This window comes from Neovison vison, chromosome 2, assembly GCF_020171115.1.
Source record: "Neovison vison isolate M4711 chromosome 2, ASM_NN_V1, whole genome shotgun sequence".
Lineage (NCBI taxonomy): Eukaryota > Metazoa > Chordata > Mammalia > Carnivora > Mustelidae > Neogale > Neogale vison.
The window spans coordinates 229,166,164-229,191,089 of NC_058092.1; the positions used below are offsets into that span (position 1 = coordinate 229,166,164).

At 41.9% G+C, this 24,926-nt stretch overlaps 1 protein-coding gene across 3 annotated transcripts in view; it reads left to right on the plus strand.

Annotated features, from left to right (window-relative positions):
* INPP5F (inositol polyphosphate-5-phosphatase F) overlaps positions 1–24,424 on the plus strand; it is a 79,301-nt gene extending 54,877 nt beyond the window's left edge. For 2 of the 3 annotated variants that reach the window (XM_044240627.1, XM_044240628.1), the window contains 11 exons: positions 3,982–4,106; positions 4,862–4,939; positions 6,033–6,153; positions 7,392–7,520; positions 10,733–10,850; positions 12,554–12,752; positions 17,872–17,943; positions 18,961–19,034; positions 19,473–19,601; positions 20,144–20,231; positions 22,159–24,424. In XM_044240627.1, coding sequence (XP_044096562.1) covers positions 3,982–4,106; positions 4,862–4,939; positions 6,033–6,153; positions 7,392–7,520; positions 10,733–10,850; positions 12,554–12,752; positions 17,872–17,943; positions 18,961–19,034; positions 19,473–19,601; positions 20,144–20,231; positions 22,159–23,311 — 2,286 coding nt within the window. In that variant the 3' untranslated portion in view covers positions 23,312–24,424. Of the gene's footprint in view, positions 1–3,981; positions 4,107–4,861; positions 4,940–6,032; positions 6,154–7,391; positions 7,521–10,732; positions 10,851–12,553; positions 12,753–16,580; positions 16,652–17,871; positions 17,944–18,960; positions 19,035–19,472; positions 19,602–20,143; positions 20,232–22,158 lie in introns of those variants that run through there. The other variant, XM_044240629.1, reaches the window with a different exon arrangement.
* The last annotated feature ends 502 nt before the right edge of the window (positions 24,425–24,926 follow it).

Sequence of the window (24,926 nt, forward strand, 5' to 3'; positions counted from 1 at the left end):
AAACTGCATTAAAATTAGATAGGACTTAAATCACCAACCATAATGAAAATATTAATAAATTAGAGTGAGTTCAAGCTCCATGTTGGGTATAGAGATTACTTAAATAAATAATTTAAAAAATATATAATGGGGGCACCTAAGTGGCTCAGTCGTTTCAGCCACCAGCTCTTGATTTTGGCTCACTTAGGGATCTCAGGGTGGATCCCGCCCTGTGTAGAGCCCCATGTTGGGTTGCCCCCTCAGCGGGGAGTCCGCTCTCCTCCATCTCCCTGCTCACTCTGCTCACACTGTTCAAGCACACACACACACTCTCTCGCTCTCAAATAAATAAATCTTTTAAAAAATAGTAAAAAAAATAAAGAATTTCTATTTATTAAACGGCACCATTAAGAGAATGGAAAAGCAATTCACAGAGTAGGAGAAGATATTTCAGATTTTTAAAAATATATATCTAAGACAAAAGATTCATATCTAGAACTCTTATTTAAAACTTATTTTTTAAATAAGTCTTATAAACCCCCCCTCCCCAAAAAGATGTCTGGCATGAAAGAAAACTGGACAAAACACTTGAGCAGAGTTCACAGAAAGGTATATTTAACAGGCCAGTAAACATATGACAGGTATTCCATTTCATCAGCCATCCGGGAAATGCAAAGTAAAACTACTGACACACCAGAATGACTAAAATAAAAAGACAGCATAAGCCAAGTTTTGTTAAGGACGTGGAAAAACTGGAACTCCAAGACAAAAAAATCTTAAGTCTACCTGAGAGAAGCCGACGTTCAATCCACGAGGTCTCTCCAAGAACGTTGATTGCAGCGTCACAGAACCCCGACTGTTGATCAGGAGGTCAGCAGATGAAGTGTGGCACATGTAAAGCATTGGATACAATGGCTTAGAAACGAGGTAGAGATGTAGATCTGTGTGTACTAGCATGGAAAGATCTTGAAATCACACAGTAAAGACTGTAACAGCATATGGTGTGTTGCCATTTAAAACCCACAAAACAAAACCATGTAATTCTTTTCCATATCTGTGTTCTCACACATATGTTGATGCGCATGTATATCAGCACACCTTTATGTGAGCTCAAAGGACACACAACACGCTGCGAACCCTCATCACCTCCGGGGAAGGCTGTGGGTCTGTGTTTAAGTGAAGAAGGATTTGACCTTTATCTACATTTGAACTTTTTACAGTGTGAATAAGTTCATGTATCAGCAGTATGTGGAGTTATCACTAGCATTACAGAAAGTAAGCCACGATTCCGATATAACACATAGGGGCACCTGGCAACTCAGTTGGAGGAGCCCTGTGACTCTTGATCTCAGGGTTGTGGGTTCGAGCCCCATGCTGGCTATGGAGATTACTAAAAAATAAATAAAAACTTAAAAAAAATGTAACCCATAATCATTATGCGAACTGTAACAGTACTGAGATGTGTAAAGGAAGCAGAAGGAGTAACCTCCTCAGCACCTTCATCCCTGCTCTGTGTTGACTTTCAAAAACTGTTTGGACACATCGGTTTTATCTGTGTATGTTCTGAGCAGACACCTCCTCCTTTCTAACAGTACCCCAGTAATGTTCCCTTACCTGCCTGCTCCGTGCAACCCCCCCCCCCCAGTCACTCTCTGAGAGGCGGACCCGCAGGTCGGTCTGACTCAGGGTGGCTCCACTGTTCCTGTTGCCGGTGGCCGGTTTGGGCACTGACCTATGTGTGTTCATTGGCAGCTGGGCCAGTGAGGTGTGATGTGAGGGAAGTCTGCTGGAAGCTTCTGGGAACGATTTCCTGCTGTGCTAAAAAGAGATATAGGAATCAACGGTCCCTCCATGGCAGTTGTGTTTGGACTTGATATGCTGCTTCAGTGTCAAAACTGTGAACGAACCAACCTGAGCCCTGACCAGTATGCCAAAGATGGCAGGAAAGATGGAAAGACTTGGTATTGGTACCACTGAATTAAGCAATTCTAGAACCATGCAACCTCCTGACTTCTTTTTCTAAGATCTGAGTCAGTGATTTGTCATTTGCAGCAAAAACCATCTTGCACCTGCATAAATACACATTTATAAAATTAAGTCACTGGAGGGCTGTACGAAATGTGCTATTCTGCAACTGTTTTCACTTAATGTTTCATGGCTGTTTTTTCTCTATTTCTCCATTGATGCAGCCTTAAGATATAGTTTTTGCTAGTGTAAAAATTTTCCAGAAAGCAACGTTCATATATCCGGGGACTCTATGTGCTTCATAGAATATGTTTCTAGAAGTAGAACAGCTAGGTCAAATAGTAGGCAGATAATATTGACACCTGCCCCTCGGTTGATCCCCAGAAGATCACAAAAGTTTATACTCTCAGCAAGAATGGGAGTCAGTGCTCACTTCCTCATATACTCACCAATGGTGACTCTGTTTAGGATTCAATGTTTGCCTCTGTATAGGTGAAAACTAGTTTTCTGTTATAAATTTGTATTTCTTTGGGCTTTTTAAAAAGTTTTTATTTAGGGGGTGCCTGGGTGGCTCAGAGGGTTAGGCCTCTGCCTTCAGTGTGGGTCATGATCTCAGGGTCCTGGGATCGAGCCCCGCATAGACTCTCTGTTCGGTGGGAGCCTGCTTCCTCCTCTTTCTCTCTGCCTGCCTTTCTGCCTACTTGTGATCTCTGTCTATCAAATAAATAAATAAAATCTTTAAAAAAAAGTTTTTATTTAAATTTCAGTGAGTTCACCTACGGTATAACGTTTCAGGTATACACGATAGTGATTCAGTACTTCCCCACAACACTTCGTGCTCATCCCAACAAGTGTCCTCCTTAACCCCGGTCACCTGTTTCTCCCGTCCCCCCCAGCACCCCTTCCAATAACCATCAGTTTGTTCTCCATAGTTAAGAAGAGTCCGTTTCTTGGTTTGTCTCCCTTTCTGATTATTAACAAAGTTGTAGCCTCATGTCTGTTGGCTCTGTGTATTTTCTCTTGTGAATTTCCTCTGTATCTTTTATTCTTATTTTCTAACTAAATTTATAGCACTCTTATATCTTATTGGTTTTGTGTTACAGATATATTCCCCCAGGTAGTTTTTTGTTTCTTTTTGTTTTGTTGTTTTACCTTTGCTTACTTGTATTGTCATCAGTTACAGAGGTTTTAAATTTTCATGTTGTCACATTTGTCCATCTTTTTGTTTATGCCTCTGGTTTTTAATCTTATGCTTAGAAAGTCATGTCCCATTCTACAGTTACAGAAACATCACCCCAAATATTCTTTTTTTATAACTTAAAAAATATTTAGGTCCTTAATGCAGCTATAATTTATGCATAATGAGATGTAGGGGCTAAAGTAAGTTTCTCCCCTCTATTCTAGAATATTCTGTACTTCCCCCAGAATTATACTGTTACCATAGTTTAGATTCCTCAATGTACGTGGGTCTATATCTTGGCTATTTGTCCTGTTCTATTTATCCTTCCGGATGAACTTTAGAATTAACTTGTCAAGTCCATAGGAAGAGCTGATCAAATTTTGATTGGGATTGTTAAATGTTCAAATTAATCTGGAGAGACTTGACATCCTTACAGAATTGAAACTTGCTATCTGGCATCATAGTGTCTTTCCATTTACTCAGATTTTCTTTTTGGTATTTCAGCAGTTTTATAGTGTCCATATGTAGGTCTCATATATTTCTTTTAAAAATTATTCTAAATAACTTAAATATTTGCTATGGTAAAGAACCTGGTTTTTATTATGTATCCTAATTGGTTATTGCAAATACGTAATGCGTAAGATAGCTATTAATGCTATTTACGTAAATGATTCTCATAAACTGAAATATAACAAGTGAAAGCCTAATTTTATGGAAAAAATGGATGCTTGAAGGGATAAATTTCTAATTGTGGCTATAAAATATTTCTAAAACATAATTCCAAATAAAGTGATTAAAAACCACATTGAGTTTTTAACGTCTGACTAAACTGAATTCGTTTTTCCTTACTCTCACAGGTTATTATTAACTTGGTAGACCAGGCAGGCAGGGAGAAAATTATTGGTGATGCGTACCTGAAGCAAGTGTTACTCTACAACAGCTCACAGCTCACTTACGTCTCATTTGACTTCCACGAGCACTGGTAAGAGGGCTTCCCCACGGGAGTTCTGACCCGTCCCGGTGTTTGTGGCACGTGCTGCCATGGTAAACCGTCGCTTCCCGTCTTCCTGTGGGAAAGAAACATTTCTTGTCACTGTTATTTAGTTTTGATTTTCACATGAGCTTTATTTTGGCTAAAAATTTAATTGTTCCTGCGATATTTAGTCCTTCTTTTCCAAGACAACGAGAGAGTTCCATTTTTCCTTTTGTCACCTGAAGAACTTCTGGAGCTTTTACTTTTTGCTTGGGTCCAAGCCTGGCAAACGTAATGGAGTCCCCTCACTTAAAAGTCATTCTCTTGTCTCGCCTTTGTTGCTTATTAGTAATACTTCTTTCCCTATGGATCAACCTCACCAGTGTTTGCTCCGGAAAAAAAAATAATCGGTGAATCATTTTGATGGTAACTTTAACCTGTGTGTACTCTGAAAGCCGGTTCTTTTGTCATAATCCTGGCTCTAATGTGGGTTCATCTACCCAGGTATTGAAAATTTGGTGGGGGAAAGAAGCTTCTGATACCTGTGATATGTTTCGGTGTATCCTTAAATATATTTTCTCTCACAATGCAGATTAATTATAAGCATTTATATAGTTGCCCATATAATTTATAGTGATGTTAACCGCATATACTTAAAGCAATAATTTTAATTTTTCCAAGCTACTTTCAATATTGTATCTTAAACTGAAAAAAAAAAGTTACTAAAGTTTTGTGGTTTTTTTTCCCTTTGGCATGAATTTTAGCCGAGGAATGAAGTTTGAGAATGTTCAAACACTAACAGATGCCATTTATGACATTATTCTTGACATGAAGTGGTGTTGGTAGGTATTTCATAAGTCAATTTGATATAAACTCTTAGTCTGTGAAATCACATGTATTTGGTACTACTAAGTATTAAAATAATAGCAGCAAGCTGAAAAAGCATTTTTCTTTCATTTTGCTTCCCAATTCCCATTTTCCTTTTCAAGAGAGTGGCTGTCTTTGGCAGTGTTAGCTTAGAACAGGGCAGAGGTGTCAGGTGGTCAGGCAAGATGGAGTGATGCGCCCTCTGGCTGTTCTTTAACTCCAGTAGATGTTCCGTTGTCGACATTTCCTCTTTCTCTTCTCTCTCAGCATCCCTAACATGGCTTCGAGGTACTTGGTCTCAGTGTGCAGGCATTTCAGAATTACCAGAGAGGGGAAAATGAAAATTATCAGCAGGAGGGAGTTGTAGGAAGAAGAAACTGGATTAAAGGATTGGAGAGAACATTTGATTAGACAGAGAAATTAGACACACAAGGCGTCTGCAGGACTCCTCACTGAGTGGTAAAGTGACCTTGTCTGCTCGAGCTAGATGCACTGAGATGCATTTCAGACAAGATGGTGTTTTAAGTGCCTTCTGGGGGCGCCTGGGTGGCTCAGTGGATTAAAGCTTCTGCTTTCGGCTCAGGTCATGATCCCAGGGTCCTGGAATCAAGCCCCGAGTTGGGCTCTCTGCTCAGCAGGGAGCCTGCTTCCCTTTCTCTCTCTCTGCCTGCCTCTCTGCCTACTTATGATCTCTCTCTGTCAAATGAATAAATAAAATCTTTAAAAAAAATTAAAATGCCTTCTGGCTTTAATGTATAGAAGAGCATAATCCAGGATTGTGTCAGCTCTGCTTAGTAGTCAGTGAGACTGAAGACAAGTCATTCTGCCCTTCGGTTTTATTTTCTTTTGTTTGTCTTCAAATGGGGATAATAATGTCTTATCAACTTATTGTGTGAATTAACAACAGTGTCCGCAAAGTGCTCAGTAATGCCTGTCACATAGTACTCCATCAAGTGGATAACCAGTGCTCCTGGTTAGTTATTGCTATATTCTAAGGAATTGTGGTTTTTGAAAACCTCATTAAGGTATTTCATATTGTAAAATAATCCCAATCTATTTTTGAAAAAGGGTCGATCAAGCCGGGGTGATATGTAAACAAGAAGGGATTTTTCGTGTCAATTGCATGGACTGCCTGGATCGCACCAACGTGGTCCAAGCTGCCATCGCCCGTGTGGTCATGGAACAGCAGGTAATTGGGCGGGGGTGGGGGGTGGGGGGTAGGGTGCTGCATTGTAAGTATTCATTTCTGCTTCTTTCCCACATGTAAACAGGTACATGAAATCGTTCTGTAGAACATTTACAGCATACAGACAGTTGCATTAAAACCTGGAAAGTACAACCTTCAGTGGAAATAAGTTGGTTTAAGTGGCATTTTCTTAAGTATTCATTTCAAAAATGTGAGGCCCAGCATTTCAACATCGTTGATCGGGTGGGCCTGTGTGGCCATACACCTTTTTCCTCTTAACTCCACATGGGGCCTTGTGCGTTTGGGGCTTGGAGTCTGCGGTGCCTTCTGCTCATCCAGCCGGCGCTGTGTGAGACTCTGCCAGTAGGAGGCGCCAGAGGAAAACCGTGAGGCTGGAGGAGGAGGAAGGGACAAGCTGCTTCGCCTGTCTTGTGGCGCCTTTTCTGCAGCTGCTGGCTCCTTTCGTGCCACAGAACTAGCTTTTATCCTCCACTCCTGTTGGTGGTGGCTGCTTCCTGCAGTTCCAGCATCTGTTACTCAGTGTCCCCCTTTAGATCTCCAGCCCCACAACACCTGAGTGTTGCGTTCTCAAGGTAGACATTCTTAGCATGGGGTCTGGGCGTTTTTGATGGAACCTCGGTACTGTGTTTTGAGATGGTGAGTGTCTTCCTTCTCACTGTGCACAAAGCAGCCAGGTTTTGAGTCTAAGCCCTGGGTCTACCACGTATTCGGTGTTGACCCCATGGAAAAGCTCGGCCTCTCTCAGCGTCTGTCTCTTCATCCTTAAAAGGGACGTAATAAGAGTATGGATTGCAGCAGGTTGTTACCAGGAGCCAGTGAGGTAATTCGTATAAAAACAGCTCGCAGAACCCCATTCTCCACCCAGGCCTCGCACCTTCTGGGCACTCATGGCTCTGCTACTGCTAATGTTGTTGTTTCAAGAGGCTTTTTTGATAGTCTCACTGCATCGGCAAATTTAAAACAAAGACAAAATAGAATATAAGCCTACACGTTAAAAATGACACCAAGACAGTGAAATATTTCATTCTATTTAATCATGTGTAGCAATTGATAAAACTCTCTCTCAATTGTGCTCTATTTTGGAAACGTCTGGAAACACCGTTTCTTTTATTTGAGGGTCCAAAATTGTACATGAACATGCTTCCTTTTGCTGCAATGTATATTTTATGCTATGGTTTCCTGCCTAATATACAGCTAATCCACCAATGTGTTAATTTTAGCTGAAAAAATTAGGTGTGATGCCCCCAGAACAGCCACTGCCAGTGAAATGTAATCGGATCTATCAGATAATGTGGGCCAACAACGGGGACTCCATTAGCAGACAGTATGCTGGCACCGCCGCTCTGAAGGTAAACACCGACGGCCAGCTTTTGTGGGTCATTCTGTGGGACACAGGAGGGGGTTTTAAACCAACCTTCTTTTTGAGAGAAAGCTACTTGGGCTACAGATGGTAGTCTATGTACTTGACTCCTTTCTGGAAAGTTTGGCTCATGCAGGGGTCACGTATTCCAACTCTCCTTGGGCCGGCCAGGAAATGGGAGCACCCATTAGCTTAAAGGAGGAAATGGGACAGACCTAAGGAAGAGCGCATGTTGTCTCGGGAGGGGGCTGTTCTGCTTCCTTCTGGGCACAGAGGCCCAGTGTGGCTAGATCCTCCAGTTTTTCAAGGGAGTTTGGAAATCGGGAATTCTGTGTGAAATAATTGGGTTTTGAAATGTTACACGGATAGAACATGTCTGTTGCTAGAATACGGTCCCGAGTATATTTGCCTCTGCTGAAGTTGAATCCCAGTCCTGCCCCTTACTAGCGTCGCAATCTTGATCAAGTCATTTAACCTCTCTGTGTCTCTTCGTTTGCAAAACCGAATAATACTAGACACACTTGAAGACTGTCATGGGATTGTATGAGTTAATGCATGAGAGGGCTTACACCATTTCCTGGCACACACTAAATGCTGACGAAATGGTTTATTATCTTTTTGTGGTTGTTATGAATAAGTCTTTTGAAGATCCTACAGAGCTAATCTTCACAGAATTCAATTTAAATATAAGCTATATTTACTAGGCACCAAATACTCCTTCTGTGGCCAGTAAGAAATGGTGGAATTAGTTTACATTAGTTTTATGTTAATTTTCCTTCAAGGTAACAGTTCATCTCAGGATATTTCTTTTCTTTTTTTTAAAGATTATTTATTTATTTATTTGACAGGGAGAGAGAGATACAGCGAGAGAGGGAACACAAGGAGGGGAGTGGGAGAGGGAGAAGCAGACTTCCTACTGAGCAGGGAACCCGATGCCGGGCTGACCTGAGCCAAAGGCAGACACTTAACGACTGAGCCACTGAGGCACTCCTCAGGATATTCCTTACAAAAAATTGTATCAAGTCTCAATAGGCCATCAAATCCATCTTTTGGTTGAGTGATAAATATAAAAAAGCTTTTTATCAATTAAGGAAATTGGACTTTCAAAGTCCTTGTACAAGTTACTGATTAAAGAGAAATACTTTTATGCACCCAATATCAGAACACCTAAATATATAAAGCAATTACTAACAAAATTAAAAGGAAGAATAAATAGCAGTACAATAATAGTAGAGGACTTTATTTTATTTTTTTAAGATTTCATTTATTTGAGAGAGACAGAGCACAAGCAGAGAAAGGGAGAAGCAGACTCCCTGCTGAGCGGGGAGCCCAATGTGGGACTCGATCCCAGGACCCTGAGATCATGACGTGAGCCGAAGGCAGACGCTTAACTGACTGAGCCACCCAGGCACCCCAGTAGGGGATTTTAATACCCCGTTCTCCACAGTGGATCATCCAGGGAGAAAATCAATAAGGAAACAGTAAATTTGAGCAGGACGGTAGACCAACTGGACCCAGCAGACGTATATAGAAAATTTCATCTAGGAACAGCAGAATACATATTCTTCAGAAGCACACGTGGAACATTTTCCAGGACAGATGATAGGTTAGACCACAAAACAAGTTTTAACAAGGTTCAAAAAGATAGAAGGTGTTTCAGGTATCTTTTCTGACCACAGTGGTGGTCAGAAATGAATGAAAATGAATGTGAAATGAAAATAGAAATCAGTAATAGAAAATTCATAAATATGTGGAAATTAATACACTCCTGAACAATCACTGGGTCAAAGAAGAAATCAAAAAGGGTTAAATTAAAAACAACAACAACAACCCAACTTGAAACAAATGAAAATGGAAACACAACTTAGGGGATGTGGCAAAAGCAGTTCTAAAGGGAAAGTTTATAGCTATAAATGCCTACATTAAGAAAAAAGAAAGATCTCAAACAACCTAACTTTACAACAAACTAGAAAAAGAAGAAAGTAAGCCCAGAGTTATCAGAAAGAAGGAAATAATAAAGATTAGAACAGAAATATTTGAAAGGAAGACTAGGAAAAACAATAGAAAAGATCAACAAAACTAAGAGTTGGTTTTCTGGCACAACTTTTTTATTTTATTTTTGTTTTGTTTTGAAGAGTTGGTTTTCTGAAGAGATAAAATCAACAAACCTTTAGCTAGACTTATCAAGAGGAAAAAGGACTCAAAATTATAAATGAAAGTGACATTACAGCTGATATCACAGAAATACATAGAATCACAGGTGCCCACTCTGAACAGTTATATGCCAACAAATTAGACAATTTAGAAGGAAGGGATACATTTCTAGAAACATACAATCTACCAAGACTGACTTTCGAAAAGATAGAAAATTGGAGCAGACCACCGAGTAAGGAGATTTGATGAATCAGTAAGCAAAACCTCCCAAGAAAGAAAGCCCAAGACCAAATGGTTTCACTGGGAAATTCTACCAAATATTTAAAGAAGAATTAATGCCATTCCTTCTCAAGTTCTTCCCAGAAATGCTGCATGATCTCATTTATATGAAGGATCTAAAAAAATCAAACTCAAAAACAAGACTTTGGTGCTTGCCAGGGGTGGGGGGAGATGGAGAGATGATTAAGCGGCACAGACTTCCAGCTAAGTCACTGCCCTCTAGGGACTTGCTCTGACACTGCTGTTGTGAAAAGCAAGAGAAACAAAACAAAACCATTTAAATCTTCGTTGGCTCATTCTACAGCGATTGTAATGGGCAGCAAGGGACAGAACTCTCTGCTCTTGCTCCCCATATACACACGTCCACACACACTGGTTACATCCCATTGTAATAAACTCTAGGGCACTGTCCACACTTTCCCACATCAGAAATTTGTGATTTTTGAGTATCATACCAGTTTGAGGCTTGAAAATCTTTTTGTTATATAGGAAGTTTTGACCTGTAAATTATAGAAATTCTACAGACTGCCAAGAGAGGATTTACTTTAAAGCACCATCCAACTGTGAAGACTTGATGCCACAAATAGCACTTTAATTATTTGATGTGCTTGGGTCACAGCCAAATACTAGTAGATATTTTAACTTAACTACATTATTTAGAAGTTATAAAAAGCCTACAGAATTTTGGCCTGTATTAAAAGCCCATACTGACTCTGGGGACATTCTTGTGTTTTGAATCAATTGTCAAAATGACTTTTTCCTTGACAGGGTGACTTCACAAGGACAGGAGAAAGGAAGTTAGCAGGAGTTATGAAAGATGGTGTTAACTCAGCAAATAGGTATTACCTGAATCGGTTTAAGGATGCTTATAGGCAAGCTGTTATAGGTAAGAAACCTAAATGCTTTTCATTCTTTAAAATTTGTTATTCCTCTATGACTAGGGTTTCACAGAAACCAACTTCATTAATATAGTTCATGTTTTATAATATACTTGTGTTTCTATATTCAGCATCTTACCCAAGAAATCAAGTTCAGATTTTTACATGACTAGAATTTGATGAATTTTTTAGGCTGAAGCAACAAAAGCAAACGCTCATTTCCATACGTATTTGTCAGGTTGCTGTTCATGTCACAGAAAGCAGAGTTCAGGTCCTGGAGTATGGAACAAGGTAGCCTAGAGCCTCATCAACTGAACACTCCACATTCAATTTGTTTTTCCATTACTCAGGGCTGTGAGATGTAATGAGAGGTCTTGCTTTCCCCCATGTGACATTTATAACGTGTTCTTGCTGTGGATAACACAGCATCCTTTCCTGTAAGAACGAATGAACATAGTATCAGGCTATCAGATGGGATAATCCTAACGAATTCTTATCATTATTTGGAAGAGGAAATGGAGGGTAGCTTTCCCAGTGCAATATGTACGTTGGCAAATTTTTTAAAATTTAATTTGCATTGAAGTATTACCTCATAGGATTAAAGTAAATGCAGAGCCTTCTGGACTAAAACCAAAGTAACAACTTGTCCTGTGGTCTCTGGGAATATTTTTTAAATCCTATTTTTTAATCTGATTTTTTTGTCATACATGACATAGTAGGGCCTCGGCACAGGCCATTTAGGAATTTGAGATGTCTACTGTAAAGAAGTTTAGTTTTTGCCACAGGTAGGATTTGTGTTGACTGGACAACTGGATTTTAGCAGTTTAATCAGGGAAAAATAGGGTACCTTTCCTCCGTTGACTGACCTAGCGGCTGTTATGCACTGCAGACCCAGGCTCTGTGTCTCTGTCTCTGTCCACAACATTAGCTTCACCTGAATCCTGAAGCTGGATTTCTTCAGAGATGAGAGAGAGAGAGAGGCCGGTAGCAGTCTGGGCCTACTGTTTCCTCTCGTAAGGCCAGTGGTCGGCATCTCTGTCCCAGAAGCTGCCAGTCTCGCTGTCCCACCCGTCTGTGGGAATGGATTACAGTGCTTCCTAAAGCTAGAGCTGCATGCCACACCATGACGAAGTTAGCTTGTCTGTTCAGATCCTATGCCCATTTTATTTTTATTTTATTTTTCATTTTTTAAAGTTTTTTAAAATTTATTTGACAGAGAGAGAGTACAAGCGGGGGAACAGCAGGGAGAGGGAGAAGCAGGCTCCCACTGAGCAGAGAGCCCAACATGGGGCTCGATCCCAGGATTCTGGGATCATGACCTGAGCCAAAGGCAGACACCCCACTGACTGAGCCACCCAGGCACCCCCCATGCCCATTTTAAAATCGGCTTGTCTTTGTTATTGAGTTGTAGGAATTCTTTATATATTCTGAATTCAGGTCCCTATCAGATGATTGTAAATACTCTTACCCATTGTGTGGGTTGTCTTTTCACATTCATGATCTTGCCCTTGAGACACAAAAGTTCTTGTGATGATATCCACTTTGTTGATTTTTCTTGTTTTTGTTGCTTGTGATTTTAGTGTCATATCTAAAACAAAAAAGCCATATCCAAGACCACCAAGATTCATGCCTATGTTTTCTTATGAGTTCTGTTGTTTTAAATGTTATAGCCAAGTAAGATGATGATAGATATTAACACTTTCTACTCTAGATTTGATGCAAGGCATTCCAGTGACGGAAGATCTTTATTCCATATTTACCAAGGAGAAAGAACATGAAGCTTTGCACAAGGAGACTCAGAGAAGCCACCAGGAACTGATTAGCCAGCTGCTACAAAGTTATATGAAGTTACTGCTGCCTGATGATGAAAAGTTCCATGGGGGCTGGGCCCTCATTGACTGTGACCCTAGGTGAGTTGGACTGATGTTCTAGTAACTAAGGACACTAGTACTAGTGGTCATCCATAAAGCTAGGGACATGGATGTGTGACGCGTGGCAGTTTTCAGATACAGGGCTGGTCACTAAGGCAAGCTGACTGAGGCACTCACCGTGGGTGCAAAATTAAGGGGGCATTACAACAACACAGTAATGAAGAGAAATAGTTTAAAGCAATATTTGATGTTTTAAAAAATACAAATTGTAGAACTGCTATTCACAGCTGACTTGACTTCTAATCCTGTAATTCCCATGTAAAGTTAGTATCCTAGGTGAGGAGGTTAAAACTATGTGAAGTGTGTTTAGCTCTGCTATTTAAAGCTTGCTACAAGCAAGGTGTTAGCTGCTTGCTAGTTTTTGTCTTGCCTCCTGTGTTTCCCAATATTACTGTTTTACTAGAAACTGCTGCTTTTGAAGCTGTAAGACAAGGTGATGCGGATGGAGTAGATAATGAAGCTGGTGCTTTGGAATCAGTGACTTTGAAGGTCATGTTTTGGTTTGTTGTCTTCGAGAAACGGCCGAGACCTGCCTATCAAGTGTCTTGGTATCTTTGTGGTAATGGGAGACACTTTGACACCCTGTGGCTGGTCCCGGTGTTGGCCCCTTTGGGAGACACAGGTGATCTGGAGCCTTCCATTTGGGCCCTGGAGGAGCCGGAGCAGGAGCCAGCAGTGTTTCAGAACAGTCTTTTCTTCTGCCTTTCATTCCAGAGGAGATGCTTTTTCAGATACAGAGTAATTACCGTCTTCAGATTCACTTAATTTTCGTCTCAGGTGGATGACTCTCTGATGGGTATCACGCGTCCATTGGAATTTCCAAAATTAGCTGTCTGCATCTTGATTACACAGTTCTTTAAGGACCCGCTTTGTTAGCTCTTCTCTACTTCATCTTGTGGTTGCCATGCTTTATAATACTGATAAAATTTCTTTAAAGTCGCCACTGGTATTTTTCTTCATTTGCAAAAGCTTGAATATTTTGTAGATGGTGGACAGTTTTCCCCTGAAGGTATATGTGGAAACTGGCTCTTTGGTTAGCTGAGTTGCTATAGAACACTTGTACAGTCTATGAGCTGAGCCAGAGCCGTGGACCCAGAGCAAGACGACTCTGACAGAGCAGGGAGAAGCAGCTCTGGGAATGCCTGTGCCGGCTCAGGTCCTGAGCCAGCAAGCCAGCCAGCCGTCAGGCTTGGGGTCTTCAGTAGTTAGTACCTGTCTGCCTTAGCCATTCACTCCTGGGTTCTGTGCATATGTTTTTAAAAACACCTTTAAGATCTAATTCATTATCCATCCACTTAAAGCATACAATTCAATAGCTTTTAGTATAGTCACATTTTCACTGCTCTCAAAGAAAGCCCTGTACTCACTAGCGATCACTCCCTCCCTATTCTCCTTTCCCTATGGTCAGACAACCACTAATCTACTTTTTGTCTCTATAGATGACCCTGTTTTGGACATTTCATATAAATGGGATCACATAACATGTTCCCTTTTGTGACTGGCTTCATTCCTCCTTATAGCTGAATGGTATTCCGTCCTGTGGTGAGAGCCCATTCTGTCTGTTTTCTTCCACGATGGGCATTTAGGTTGTTTCCACCTTCTGGCTCTAGTAAATAGTAATACTGTTTTGGTTTGAACACCAGTTTTTATCTGGGGGTACATACCTAGGAGTGGGAATTGGTGGGTCATGTGTAATTCTGTGCTTAACTTCTGGGAAACCACCAAGCTATTCTCCACAGTGACTGCACCATTTGACATTCTCACCAGCAGTGTATGAGGGTTCCGATTTTTCCATCTCCTCGCTAATACTTTTTCCTTTTCCTCCCCTCCTCCCCTTTTTTTTTAAATTGTACTCCTTCTAAGGGGTGTGAAGTGGTATCTCACTGGTTTTGGTTTGCACTTCCCTACTAACAAAGGATGGGAAGGATTTTTTCTCGTGTTTCTTGGCCATTTGTATATTTTCCTTAGAAAACTGTTGAAATCCTTTGCCCATTTTAAAAACTGGTGTTTGTGGTTTTTTGTTCTGGAGTTGAGCTACATGTTTTGGTAAATAAACTTTTTCAGGGGCTAGGGCTAGGGTTTGCGTGAGCGAAGTGAGCAAGCTTGTACAGCTACAGGGTCGGATCCTGTCTTTATCTAAAACGCTGGTGTTTTGTTCGTAGTATTTTGGAATTTTGATGTTTTTTTTTTTTTAAGTATTGCACTAACAATTATCTTGATGGCTGGGTGTTTTGACGACCTCGGAAATTCTGCGCCAGAGACTTGCCGCACTGCAGTCGCCGCCGCTTAACTCTCTGGCAAAAAACCAGTTCCGGCCGCAGTTGGCAAACACACGCAGCCCTGCCGCAGCGGGAACGGCCGGCTCCTGGCGCCTGCTCTCTGCCCTCCCCTCCCGCGCGGCCCCGCGCCGTCCCCACACTGCCCGCGGGCCTCCCCGGCTCCGCCGCCGCGGCCTGTTCTGTTGCAGCCCCGAGCTCAGCTAGGACCGCCCGTGGCCAGCCCCCGGCACGGAGGCCTGCGGGTCCCGCTGCTCCTTCCCCCAGCCCTGCGCCCCGTTGCCGCCAAAACCCTGGGCCCTTGGTGACAGGTGCCTGGGGACGCGCTCCGCGTCCCGAGAGGAGCCTGGAAAGTGGAAGGACGCCCGGCGTCCTGCCCAGCTGCCCATCAGGACCTGCACCGGCCCACCCCTTATTTTGCCCGGCTCTACCCGACCCGCTTTTTCCACCCCAAGTACAGGACCACTTCCCCCCGGTTCAGAGCAGCCGCCGCGCTGTTGGGCGTGTGAGCGCAGGAGAGCGCAGTGCCGCGGCCACCCGCGTCCCTTGGTGACGACCCCTTGGGTGTGGGCGCGGTCCGGTGGGGGTCCGGTGAGGGTCCGGCGGGGGTCCCGGGCACTGCGGGCTCCTCGGCGCCCCGCCCCACCGCGGGCCGGGCGCTGTGCGGGGGCGGGCTGGCGGGGGCGGGCGCGCATGCGCACTGGGCCGGTGCCGCGGCAGCGGGGGCGGCCGGAAGCGAGTGGCGGCTCCTGGGCGGGGCTTGGCTCTGCAGTTGCCGCAGTTGCCGCAGTCTCCGCAGTCGCTGCAGGCGCGAGGTCGGGTGCAGGCGGCTCTGACTGAGCTTCGACTTCTCGACGGACGGACGGACGGACTGACTGACGGACGGACACCATGCCGCGCTCCCACAGGCCTCCGCCAACCGCCCAGCGGCCCGCCAACGCCACAGGCAATGCCACTGGCAACGCTGCCGAGCCCAAGCCCGAAGGCGGCAGCCTGGCCACGACTTTCAAGATTTTTCTCCTTTTTGCAGGACTGATGGTTAAAGTTCCTGTGGGCTTGTATTTTTCCTGCAAATTGCTCCTTTTCCAGAGTCTCCTGTTAATGTCTCCTGACGACAGTGGCTTTTACGCGACCATCGTGGCGGTGGTGGGGCTGCATGTGGTGCTGGCGGTGTTCGTGTTCATCGTGTGGAAGGAGGGCATGCCCGACTGGCAGGAGAACAAGAACGAGTAGAGCAGCCCGGGAGCTGCGACCGCGGGGGGTGGGGAGCGTGGGGGGGGTCTTTCTTTTCTCATCCGTGTTGACAGTCGTGTCCGTTGTGCGCTTCGGGGGAGGGTGGGGGGAGGGACTCTTTACTGCGGCGGCGACTCCAGTAAAACCGCGGGTGGGGGGTGGGGGGCTATTTCCTGACCGCCTGTTCCGTGCCCAGTGCTTTGTGTTCAGACATAGTGTTTGTGACTGAGGATCCGGGAGGACTGGTGTAGATACGACCGCCCGGGCGGGGGCGGGGGGGCCGCGCGGACTCGGAGCCGTAGACTCGGTGAACATGTGTGCTGACGTGACTGCGGAGGCTCGGCGGGGGCGCCCGCGGCCGGCGCGCGTGTAAGTACCGCGGCGGGCGCGGCGCGGGCGGGCGGGCGCGGGGCTCCGCACGCGGGGGCCTCGGGCTGTCGTGTCCTGGCGTCTCAGTCGCCCTATTTTTCGGTAGTATTTTGGGTGAAAACTGAGGGGAATGTGTTAGGTTAGCGTGAGACCGCCGGCGGTCGGCTGCGACGAGGTGCCGCCGATGTAAATTACTGCGGGTTCCAAGTTCGGTGCGTTTGTCCCCGCAGTACGCAGGAGACAATGACCTCATTCTGACGCAGCTGAAGGATGTGACTTCCATCGACAAGTGATTTTTCCCCCTACTGTTTTCCATTTGTTTTTCAGTAGCATTCTGGTAAATCTTGGCAAATAGGGATGAAATTCAAAGGGAGTATAGTGGAACTTTGAGACTAATTAGAATGTAGATTGATTCCCACCTTGTGATTAGAGGTTGTTGATATTACATGACTTAGAGAAGTTTTGAGTTCACATTTTGCCTGCTTTATCTGTTGTTTTTTGTAGATTTTATATGTCAACCATTTTTTTTAGTGATCTTACAGAAATATATTTTGCTGTATGTTTAATGAATTCATCAACACTCATCTAGTTTCTGACCCTTTGTTATTTGATTTGTGAGTGGTGGGAAAATACAGCAAAACGGACTTAGAAGAAGGAAATGTTTACTCGTTCTTTAAAAGGCAAATAAAATTGATAAATCTGGAGTAAGAAATACAGAGTGGTTTGGGCTCGGTCCCAATTTTTGCATCTAAATCTATGTATTTTTATCTATACATAACTATGTAATTTTTTTTTCAAAAGATGCATCCTATATGTGTGTAAAAATATCCTTCCCGTGCAGTGCCTTTTTGATAATTAGGTCCTGGGAGATAATCTAGACGTTTTCTTCCTCTGAGCCTGAGGGTTTTCCTTTCTTCCCAATCCCCTCTCCCTGGAATTTATCTTATTTCCCTGAAGCCTCCCACCTCCTTGACCACCACTCTCTGAGAAGGGACCTCTTCTCAGCTGCAGCCCTTTCCTGACACCCCCCACCACCGACAAAACTCAAACTGCCCCCCCATGGATAGATTGTATGCATCTGACTTCAAAAGTGGGATTCACTGATTGATTTTCTACCCCCCCACACACAATGATCTTAAGTGGTTCTGCTATAGGGGTAATCTTGATGAAAATGCAGATAAAGATGAAAATGTTTAATTCCCTTTGTCATGTCTGTTTAGCCTCATTGATGCTACTCACAGAGATGTGGATGTGCTGTTACTGCTTTCTAACTCTGCCTACTACGTGGCCTAGTAAGTTGTTTGATTTAAAGCTTTGAATGGTTCTTGTAATAGGAGTACATTTCCTTATTAGGGTTCATGACATTAAGAATCTGGTTTTATATATTTTAAGGAACTTCATGGAACCCTACATAACTATTACATCACTGTTAATTTGAGAATGTGATTTTAGCACTTAGCTTATTTAATATTCTTTTAGCACTTAGCTTATTTCCTATATTCCATGTTTTGATGTACTCCATATACTTTTTAATAACTATACATTTTTTATTACTATACAATAAATATTTCTCCGTTGTTTAGCACCGATACTTCCATTTCATTGCTATTAGCAACGAAATAGTTGTCTTTGTGCAGATAATTGTGTTTGTACACACACACACACATATGCACACACCTGCCTCTTTGGTTACAAGAGTCTGATCAATTATTATACTTTTGTGGTTTACTGCCAGATCTCCAGAAACACTAATAAACAATGCCACCAGCAAAAAAAAAAAAAAAAAAAAAAAAAAAAAGTACTTGCTTGTTTGCCTTACCAAGATCAATTTTTTTTCTCTAAGTAAATTCTTTCTTTCTGGCCTTTTACGAACAATTTTTTAAGTACAATTTTTTTAAGTCATTGGCCCAGGTGCCCATTGGCGTTGATTATTTGGATTTTTTATTCTTGAGTTTGGGCCGTAGGTTTATCTGCTGTGCTAATCAGAAACATACTTTCAGTATATGTATGTGTTTGCCTTCCTTTTAGGTTTGTTGGTTTTGTTTTGTAGAAGTTTTTATAAAACAAATTATATTTTGTTAACTGATTTTAGTTTAAGATCCATAAAATAATTCCCCTTTAGCTACTAAACTACATATATGTCAGTCTCATTTCATCTAGTTTTTAAATGTTTAAACTCTTTTACCCAAGAGTATATTGTGCCCTGGAAGATTTTAACTGCGTAGAAGTTGCTCCTATTCTGTCTCAGCTGATGAGCCAAATATGGTTTTGATTTTAATCCTATTTTTACTTCCTTTCCCTTTATCCAGTTATGATGATGAAGTTGATAAAGTAAACCAGTATCAACGACTAAGTCTAGAAGACCTGGAAAAAATAGAAATAGGTAAATTTTAACATGCTAACCAAGTCCTAGAAAGCAAATACTGTTCTTCCAAGAGTGGGCCACATTGTCTGAGCAAGCAGTATGACTTACTAAAATCAGAAAAGGATACTGATATTGCAGCTGGTCTATTTCTTAGGACTCACTGCTATTCTTAAGATTAGCGGTGAATGATATGGTCTAGTAATTATTTCTTTAATTGCTTACCTTATGACGACTCCCGCAAGGATCAAGAAAGTTTAAATACTTGAGACCGAAGAAGAGTCTTTATTTAGTTTCATCAAACCAAATCATCACAATAAGCTTGTATTGTGTACTCTTATTTAGAAGAAATAAGAAAAATATGCTAAAACCTAACTGATGAATAAGTGTTAATATTTTGAAGATACAGAAAAATGAATTTTATGTGAAAGGTTTAACCATATTCATTTGGGGTTTTAGGTCCCGAACCCACTCTCTTTGGGAAGCCGAAGTTCTCCTGCATGCGACTGCACTACAGATTCAAAGAAACGAGTGGCTATTTCCACACCCTGAGAGCTGTGGTGCGCAGTCCAGAAGAGGATGGGAAAGGTAATGAGAGGACGGTACTCGGTGATAACTTTTGATCTGCTCTTCTAAGTCCCAAGAGGAAGTGAGGACAGTCCATACCATTATAAACGGAACACAGCTTTATGACCACGAAGTAGCCACTTTGTCCCCCAGAAAGCAGGGAAATTATTTGAACTGATGTAGTTGGGGTAAGGAAATCTCAGTGTTTGGCCACAGGGTATCAGGGCTGCTTCCTACGAGGCGTGCCTTTCATGGACAGTAGTCAGGGGACATTTCTGTCTTGTTCACCCCTGTTGCCTTGGCATCTAACACGGGACAAGTGAGAAGAAACTCTTAATTCCAATTGATTTGGTTCATTTGTCCTTTATTAACTCTTGTTAAAATACGTTTTAGAACATTTTGAATTAGTGGGGAGAGTAGTAAACAAGCAATTTTCTGTAAATTTTAGCAAATAAACTTGTATTTAAATGTATGACCACAAATTTCATTTAGCGGTCTGAATTACAAGTGCTATTTTAGTATGTTTTTGGAGAAGCTGACAAGCAGTTGTGTTTGGTTTTCAGATACCCTTCAGTGCATTGCAGAGATGCTACAGATAACCAAGCAAGCCATGGGATTAGATGTACCTATAATTGAGAAAAAACTTGAGAGGTAAGTATACTACTACAATTTTCTCAAGTATAAAAAAAGTATTATCCAAAGTCCCATTTCTTTAGAAGTATTTTCAAAATGGGGAGAAATCAAGTTGTGGTGTAACATATTGGTATTTAGACTGAGACGTGTCAAATTTCTGTGGATCAAAAAGTAATACTTTTAAAATTTGCTCTTCTGAGAGTCTATCTAGAAATACATTATTTGTGGCCATAATTTAACCAACTTTAAAACATACTCGCTGTCATTTTCTCTATGAACGCCAGTGGGTTAAGAATGCCTATAGATTATTTCACATTAAAATTTGGATTTCCCATCTGCTTATGTTTCATGGTCCATATTCGACTAAAGAGCAATTTGCTTATCTAGAGAAAAATTGTTCAGTCTTGTGTTAGTAGAGAGAATGGTTTCCACAGCTCTTTAACATCCTAATTTTTATGAAATGCTCATGACCAGTAAGTCCATACTGAGGCATGTGGCAAATACCAGTCACTTTTGCTTATATTTGTAGCTATCATGAGGGATGCCAAATAAGAAAACCCTGTGTTAAATATGCTGTATCTTTTAAAATAATTGTAGGCAATCTACAGGAAATACAAGGAAACAAATTCTCCCCGCTCCCATCTGAATCCAGCCAAGTTGGAATGGGTGCGGACAGCTTTAGTTAAAATGCTGTACATTCCCACTGATGGTCTGTGTTGGCTTGGCTGGTTGTTTAGGTTGTCAGTGTGGCAGACCTGCCCAAATGGTAGCCACTTGCCACGAAAGTGACCATAGTCGTTCCCCTCCTCCCCCATCCATGTTCCTGTTAACCTGTGGTCAGTCATCCCTGGTCTGGGAGCTCTTGATGCACTGTCCCAGGGCCCGTGTCATATACTTCTTCTCACCGTGTAGACACTTACCATCTCACATCCTCACCAGAAGAGTGAGTAGAGTACAATAAGATATTTAGAGAGATTAACTTTTATTTATAGTCTTACCAATTATTCCTGTTAATCTCTCACTCTGTCTAGTTATAAACTAAACTTTATCACAGGTTATATATGTATAGGGAAAAACATAGTACATACAGGGCTTGATCCTATCCGTGGCTTCAGATGTTGGGGATCTTGGAATATATTCCCCACAGGTAAGGCAGGTGGGAACTGGTATTGTCTGAATTTTGGATCGGGTTTTTTGTTTTTTATTCACAGAATACACAAAAATGCAGGTTGAGGCAGCCATTGAGAGGCTTCTCTCCCTTCCCTTCCTCTACTGCTTTCTCCTCCTCTGAATGCCAGAGAGAACCCAGTTGAAGGAAACATGCAGTAATAATGATCAAATCTAAAGACAAAGTTTTGATCCAGAAGAACTCAACATGATTAACCCAGCTACTGCAGGGAGCTTCCGTGTAGGATTAAGATCTTACAGATGTAGGGTTTCCACAGGCTGGCTCTTCACTGCATGGGCTGCTTGAGGGCAGGACACGCAGGAAACTGCTTGCTGGACTGGGGTTAAAGTCACCCAGCCAGGGCACTGTTCCCATTCAGTGCCCGGGGACAACTTGTCCATGTCATTTATAAAGGCTTCTGATGCCTAGCTGTAAACTGCTAACACAGTGGTTGCTTCAAAGACTTAGTACCAAAAAGAATAAGATCTCTCATTAATCATCTTTTAATAGGGATTATATATTGAATTATTTTGTACATACTGGATTAAGTATCAAAATTTCATGTTTTTAATATGGCTAGAAAAATTTAAAACTACATCTAGTTTACATTTCTTTTGAACAGTGCTGTTCTAGCATCAACTCCGAGGGATTATCTGTATTTATTAGCAGTGCATGGTTTCAGAAATTGGGCCCAAAGTAACAGCTTCCTCTTACAGTAATTAGAACTGGTGTATTGGATTTCAGAGGGAGTGAACTTTTTTCTCTTCTAATTTATAGGAAGAGCAGTAAACCTCATGAAGACATCATTGGCATCAGATCTCAAAACCAAGGCTCTTTGGCACAGGGAAAGAATTTTTTAATGAGCAAATTTTCATCTCTAAATCAAAAAGTGAAACAGACCAAATCTAATGTAAATATTGGCAATCTCCGAAAGCTAGGAAACTTTGCCAAACCTGAAATGAAAGTTAACTTTCTAAAACCCAACTTAAAAGTGAATCTTTGGAAGTCAGATAGTAGTCTTGAAACCATGGAAACCACAGGTGTGATGGATAACAAAGTCCAGGCAGAGTCGGATGGGGAAATGTCTTCGGAGAATGACTCCTACCACTCTGATGAATTCCTTACAAATTCCAAATCTGATGAAGACAAACAGCTAGCTAATTCTTTAGAAAGCGTAGGGCCAAGAGACTATGTTCTTCCTAGTTGTGGTATTATTGCTTCTGCGCCTCGGTTAGGCAGCCGGTCCCAGTCCATCAGCAGCACTGATCTTAGCATTCACGTTCCTTCAGAGGCTGCTGCCCCTGGAAGTGGGTCTGGAAAAGGCCAAGAGTCTCCTTTGAAGAAAAGTCCTTCTGCTGACAACATCTACATATTGACTGGCTTTGCCAAGCCTGTGGACGTTTACTGCCATAGATTTGTACAAGACGCACAAAACAAAATGACCCAGCTGTCAGAACCAGGGTCTGTTTCTCAGCACGTTAGTGAGGAAGGAAATCAAATGACCAATCAAATTTCTAATGAAGAAACACAATCTGAATCAGCAGCACAGATACCTTCTCGGCCGTCTCAGTTAGATGTGTCTTTTCCTGCAGCAGGTCCCCAGTACTTGTCCGTCGAACCAGTGCATCCAGCTGTATCTCAAAAGACCCCTGGTTCTGGCTCCAGCACGGCTGAATTTGAGACAGGCCTTCACGTAACTCCTTCTCCTTCAGAGGGCAGTAGCAGCAGAGCAGTCTCTCCCTTTGCAAAGATTCGAAGTTCCATGGTCCAAGTTGCTAGTATCACCCAAGCTGGCTTCACCCAGGGGATCCACTTCGCAGTGGCAAAGGTTCAGAAGAGCCCTGCAGAACCTGAAGGGGTTAATGAAGTCCAGCAAAATGAACTTAAAAATATGTTTACACAATGCCAGACACGAATAATTCAGATTTAATTTTTAGCCACAAAGAATCCTATGGCTTTTATTTAATCCAAAAAGAGGTTTCACATATTCGGCTATTTTAACCTGTTGTTTTTGAAGCTAGGGATCACAAATTCTAATTATGTTTATCGGGAAAGTTTTTAAAAGGAGCTGAACTTGGGCAGATTTCCAGATTTGAGAGCCAGGACAAAAGAAGCGTGTCATCCTAGAACGTGTAAACGTGAGTAGCTCATACACTACAGAGCAGTTGGTGTCTGAAAGGAATTTGGGGATAATTACTTAGAGACATAATAACCTGAACCTTTTGTGCAGTGGGAGGATAAGTGAAGCATAGGAAGTAAACACGAAGGGTGAACATGGACACATTTAGGGGAATAGCTTTTTCATAATTTGTCTTCTGTTTGTCCATTTCTGTGTTAAATATTTAGTTTTTAGTGACTTTTGAGTGTTACTAGTACGAAGAAGCATTTGAATATTAAAAAACTCTAGTTTAGTTTTGATGGCTTAACCATTCCCTATTAAGAATAAATTGAGGGTTCCTGGCACTGCAGTCAAGAAAGGTATGGCCATTTGATCCTCATTTTTCCCATAGTCTACTTAAATTTAAAATACTCTGCCCCTTGGTACACCCCAAAGTCTAGAATTAAAGACCTGTCAGTCATAAAACCTGAGACACCAGATGTAACTTACCAGCTCCTATTAAATTATTCTGTTGTTTTTAGGAATGGAAGACTACATTTTATCAGATACTGGTAATTCTTGAAATGAATGTTCAGGTTGTAATTTTTTGCAGGGGAACATTTCTTAACCTCTTGTCTAGACTATAAACCACAGAAAATTTAGTCTGATGCACAGATGTATTAGAACTGATTCATGACTATAATCCTGACCCCATGGAACCGTGGCCTCACAAAAGCCCATACAAGAACGTTGCACACCTTATTCCAAACAAGTACTGGTTTGTCTGGTATCTTTAGAGCCTTACTCTGTTGAAGTGATTCTCAGCTAAACATTATGTCTGTTGTAACTCTGATAAGTATTTCAACATTTGTTATTTATTAGTAGTATTTTTTTTTTGGAAGTGTCAAATCTTGTGACTATTTAAAATAAAACACCATTGTAATTTAAAGTGACAACGTGTATGAGAATTCCTTAAATAATACTTTAAAGATAATGTTGATCTCTAAATCAGGTTAAAAAATTCATACGGTAAGTTTGCTATAATTGATCACTTGGGTCTCAGTCTTTCCAGTATTTTCCTCTTTTAAGTGTTTATATGTAGACTTTCAAAATGAAGTGCATCACAAACCATCGAATTTTAAACCTCCAAACACAAACCGAACATTTTATTCTGTTCTTTTCTTCTGGTCTTGAAAGTATTAAAGTGTGGCACAATGGGAGAGAAAATAAAAGCAAAGGTCAAGTGATAAATGGATCTTTTAAGCTCCACGAAATGTGTCCCAAAGAGATTTGTGGAAACTAAAAAGAAGGCAATGTTTAATTCCAGGCAGGGTGTTATGGTCAGTTTCCCACGGACTCAAATAGGAATAGCAAACGTTCCTGTCCAGTGTGTGGGCAAACCAGGAAAGAAAGGTGGTTCTGAAGCCCAGGTTCCAGGCCCCTTCCC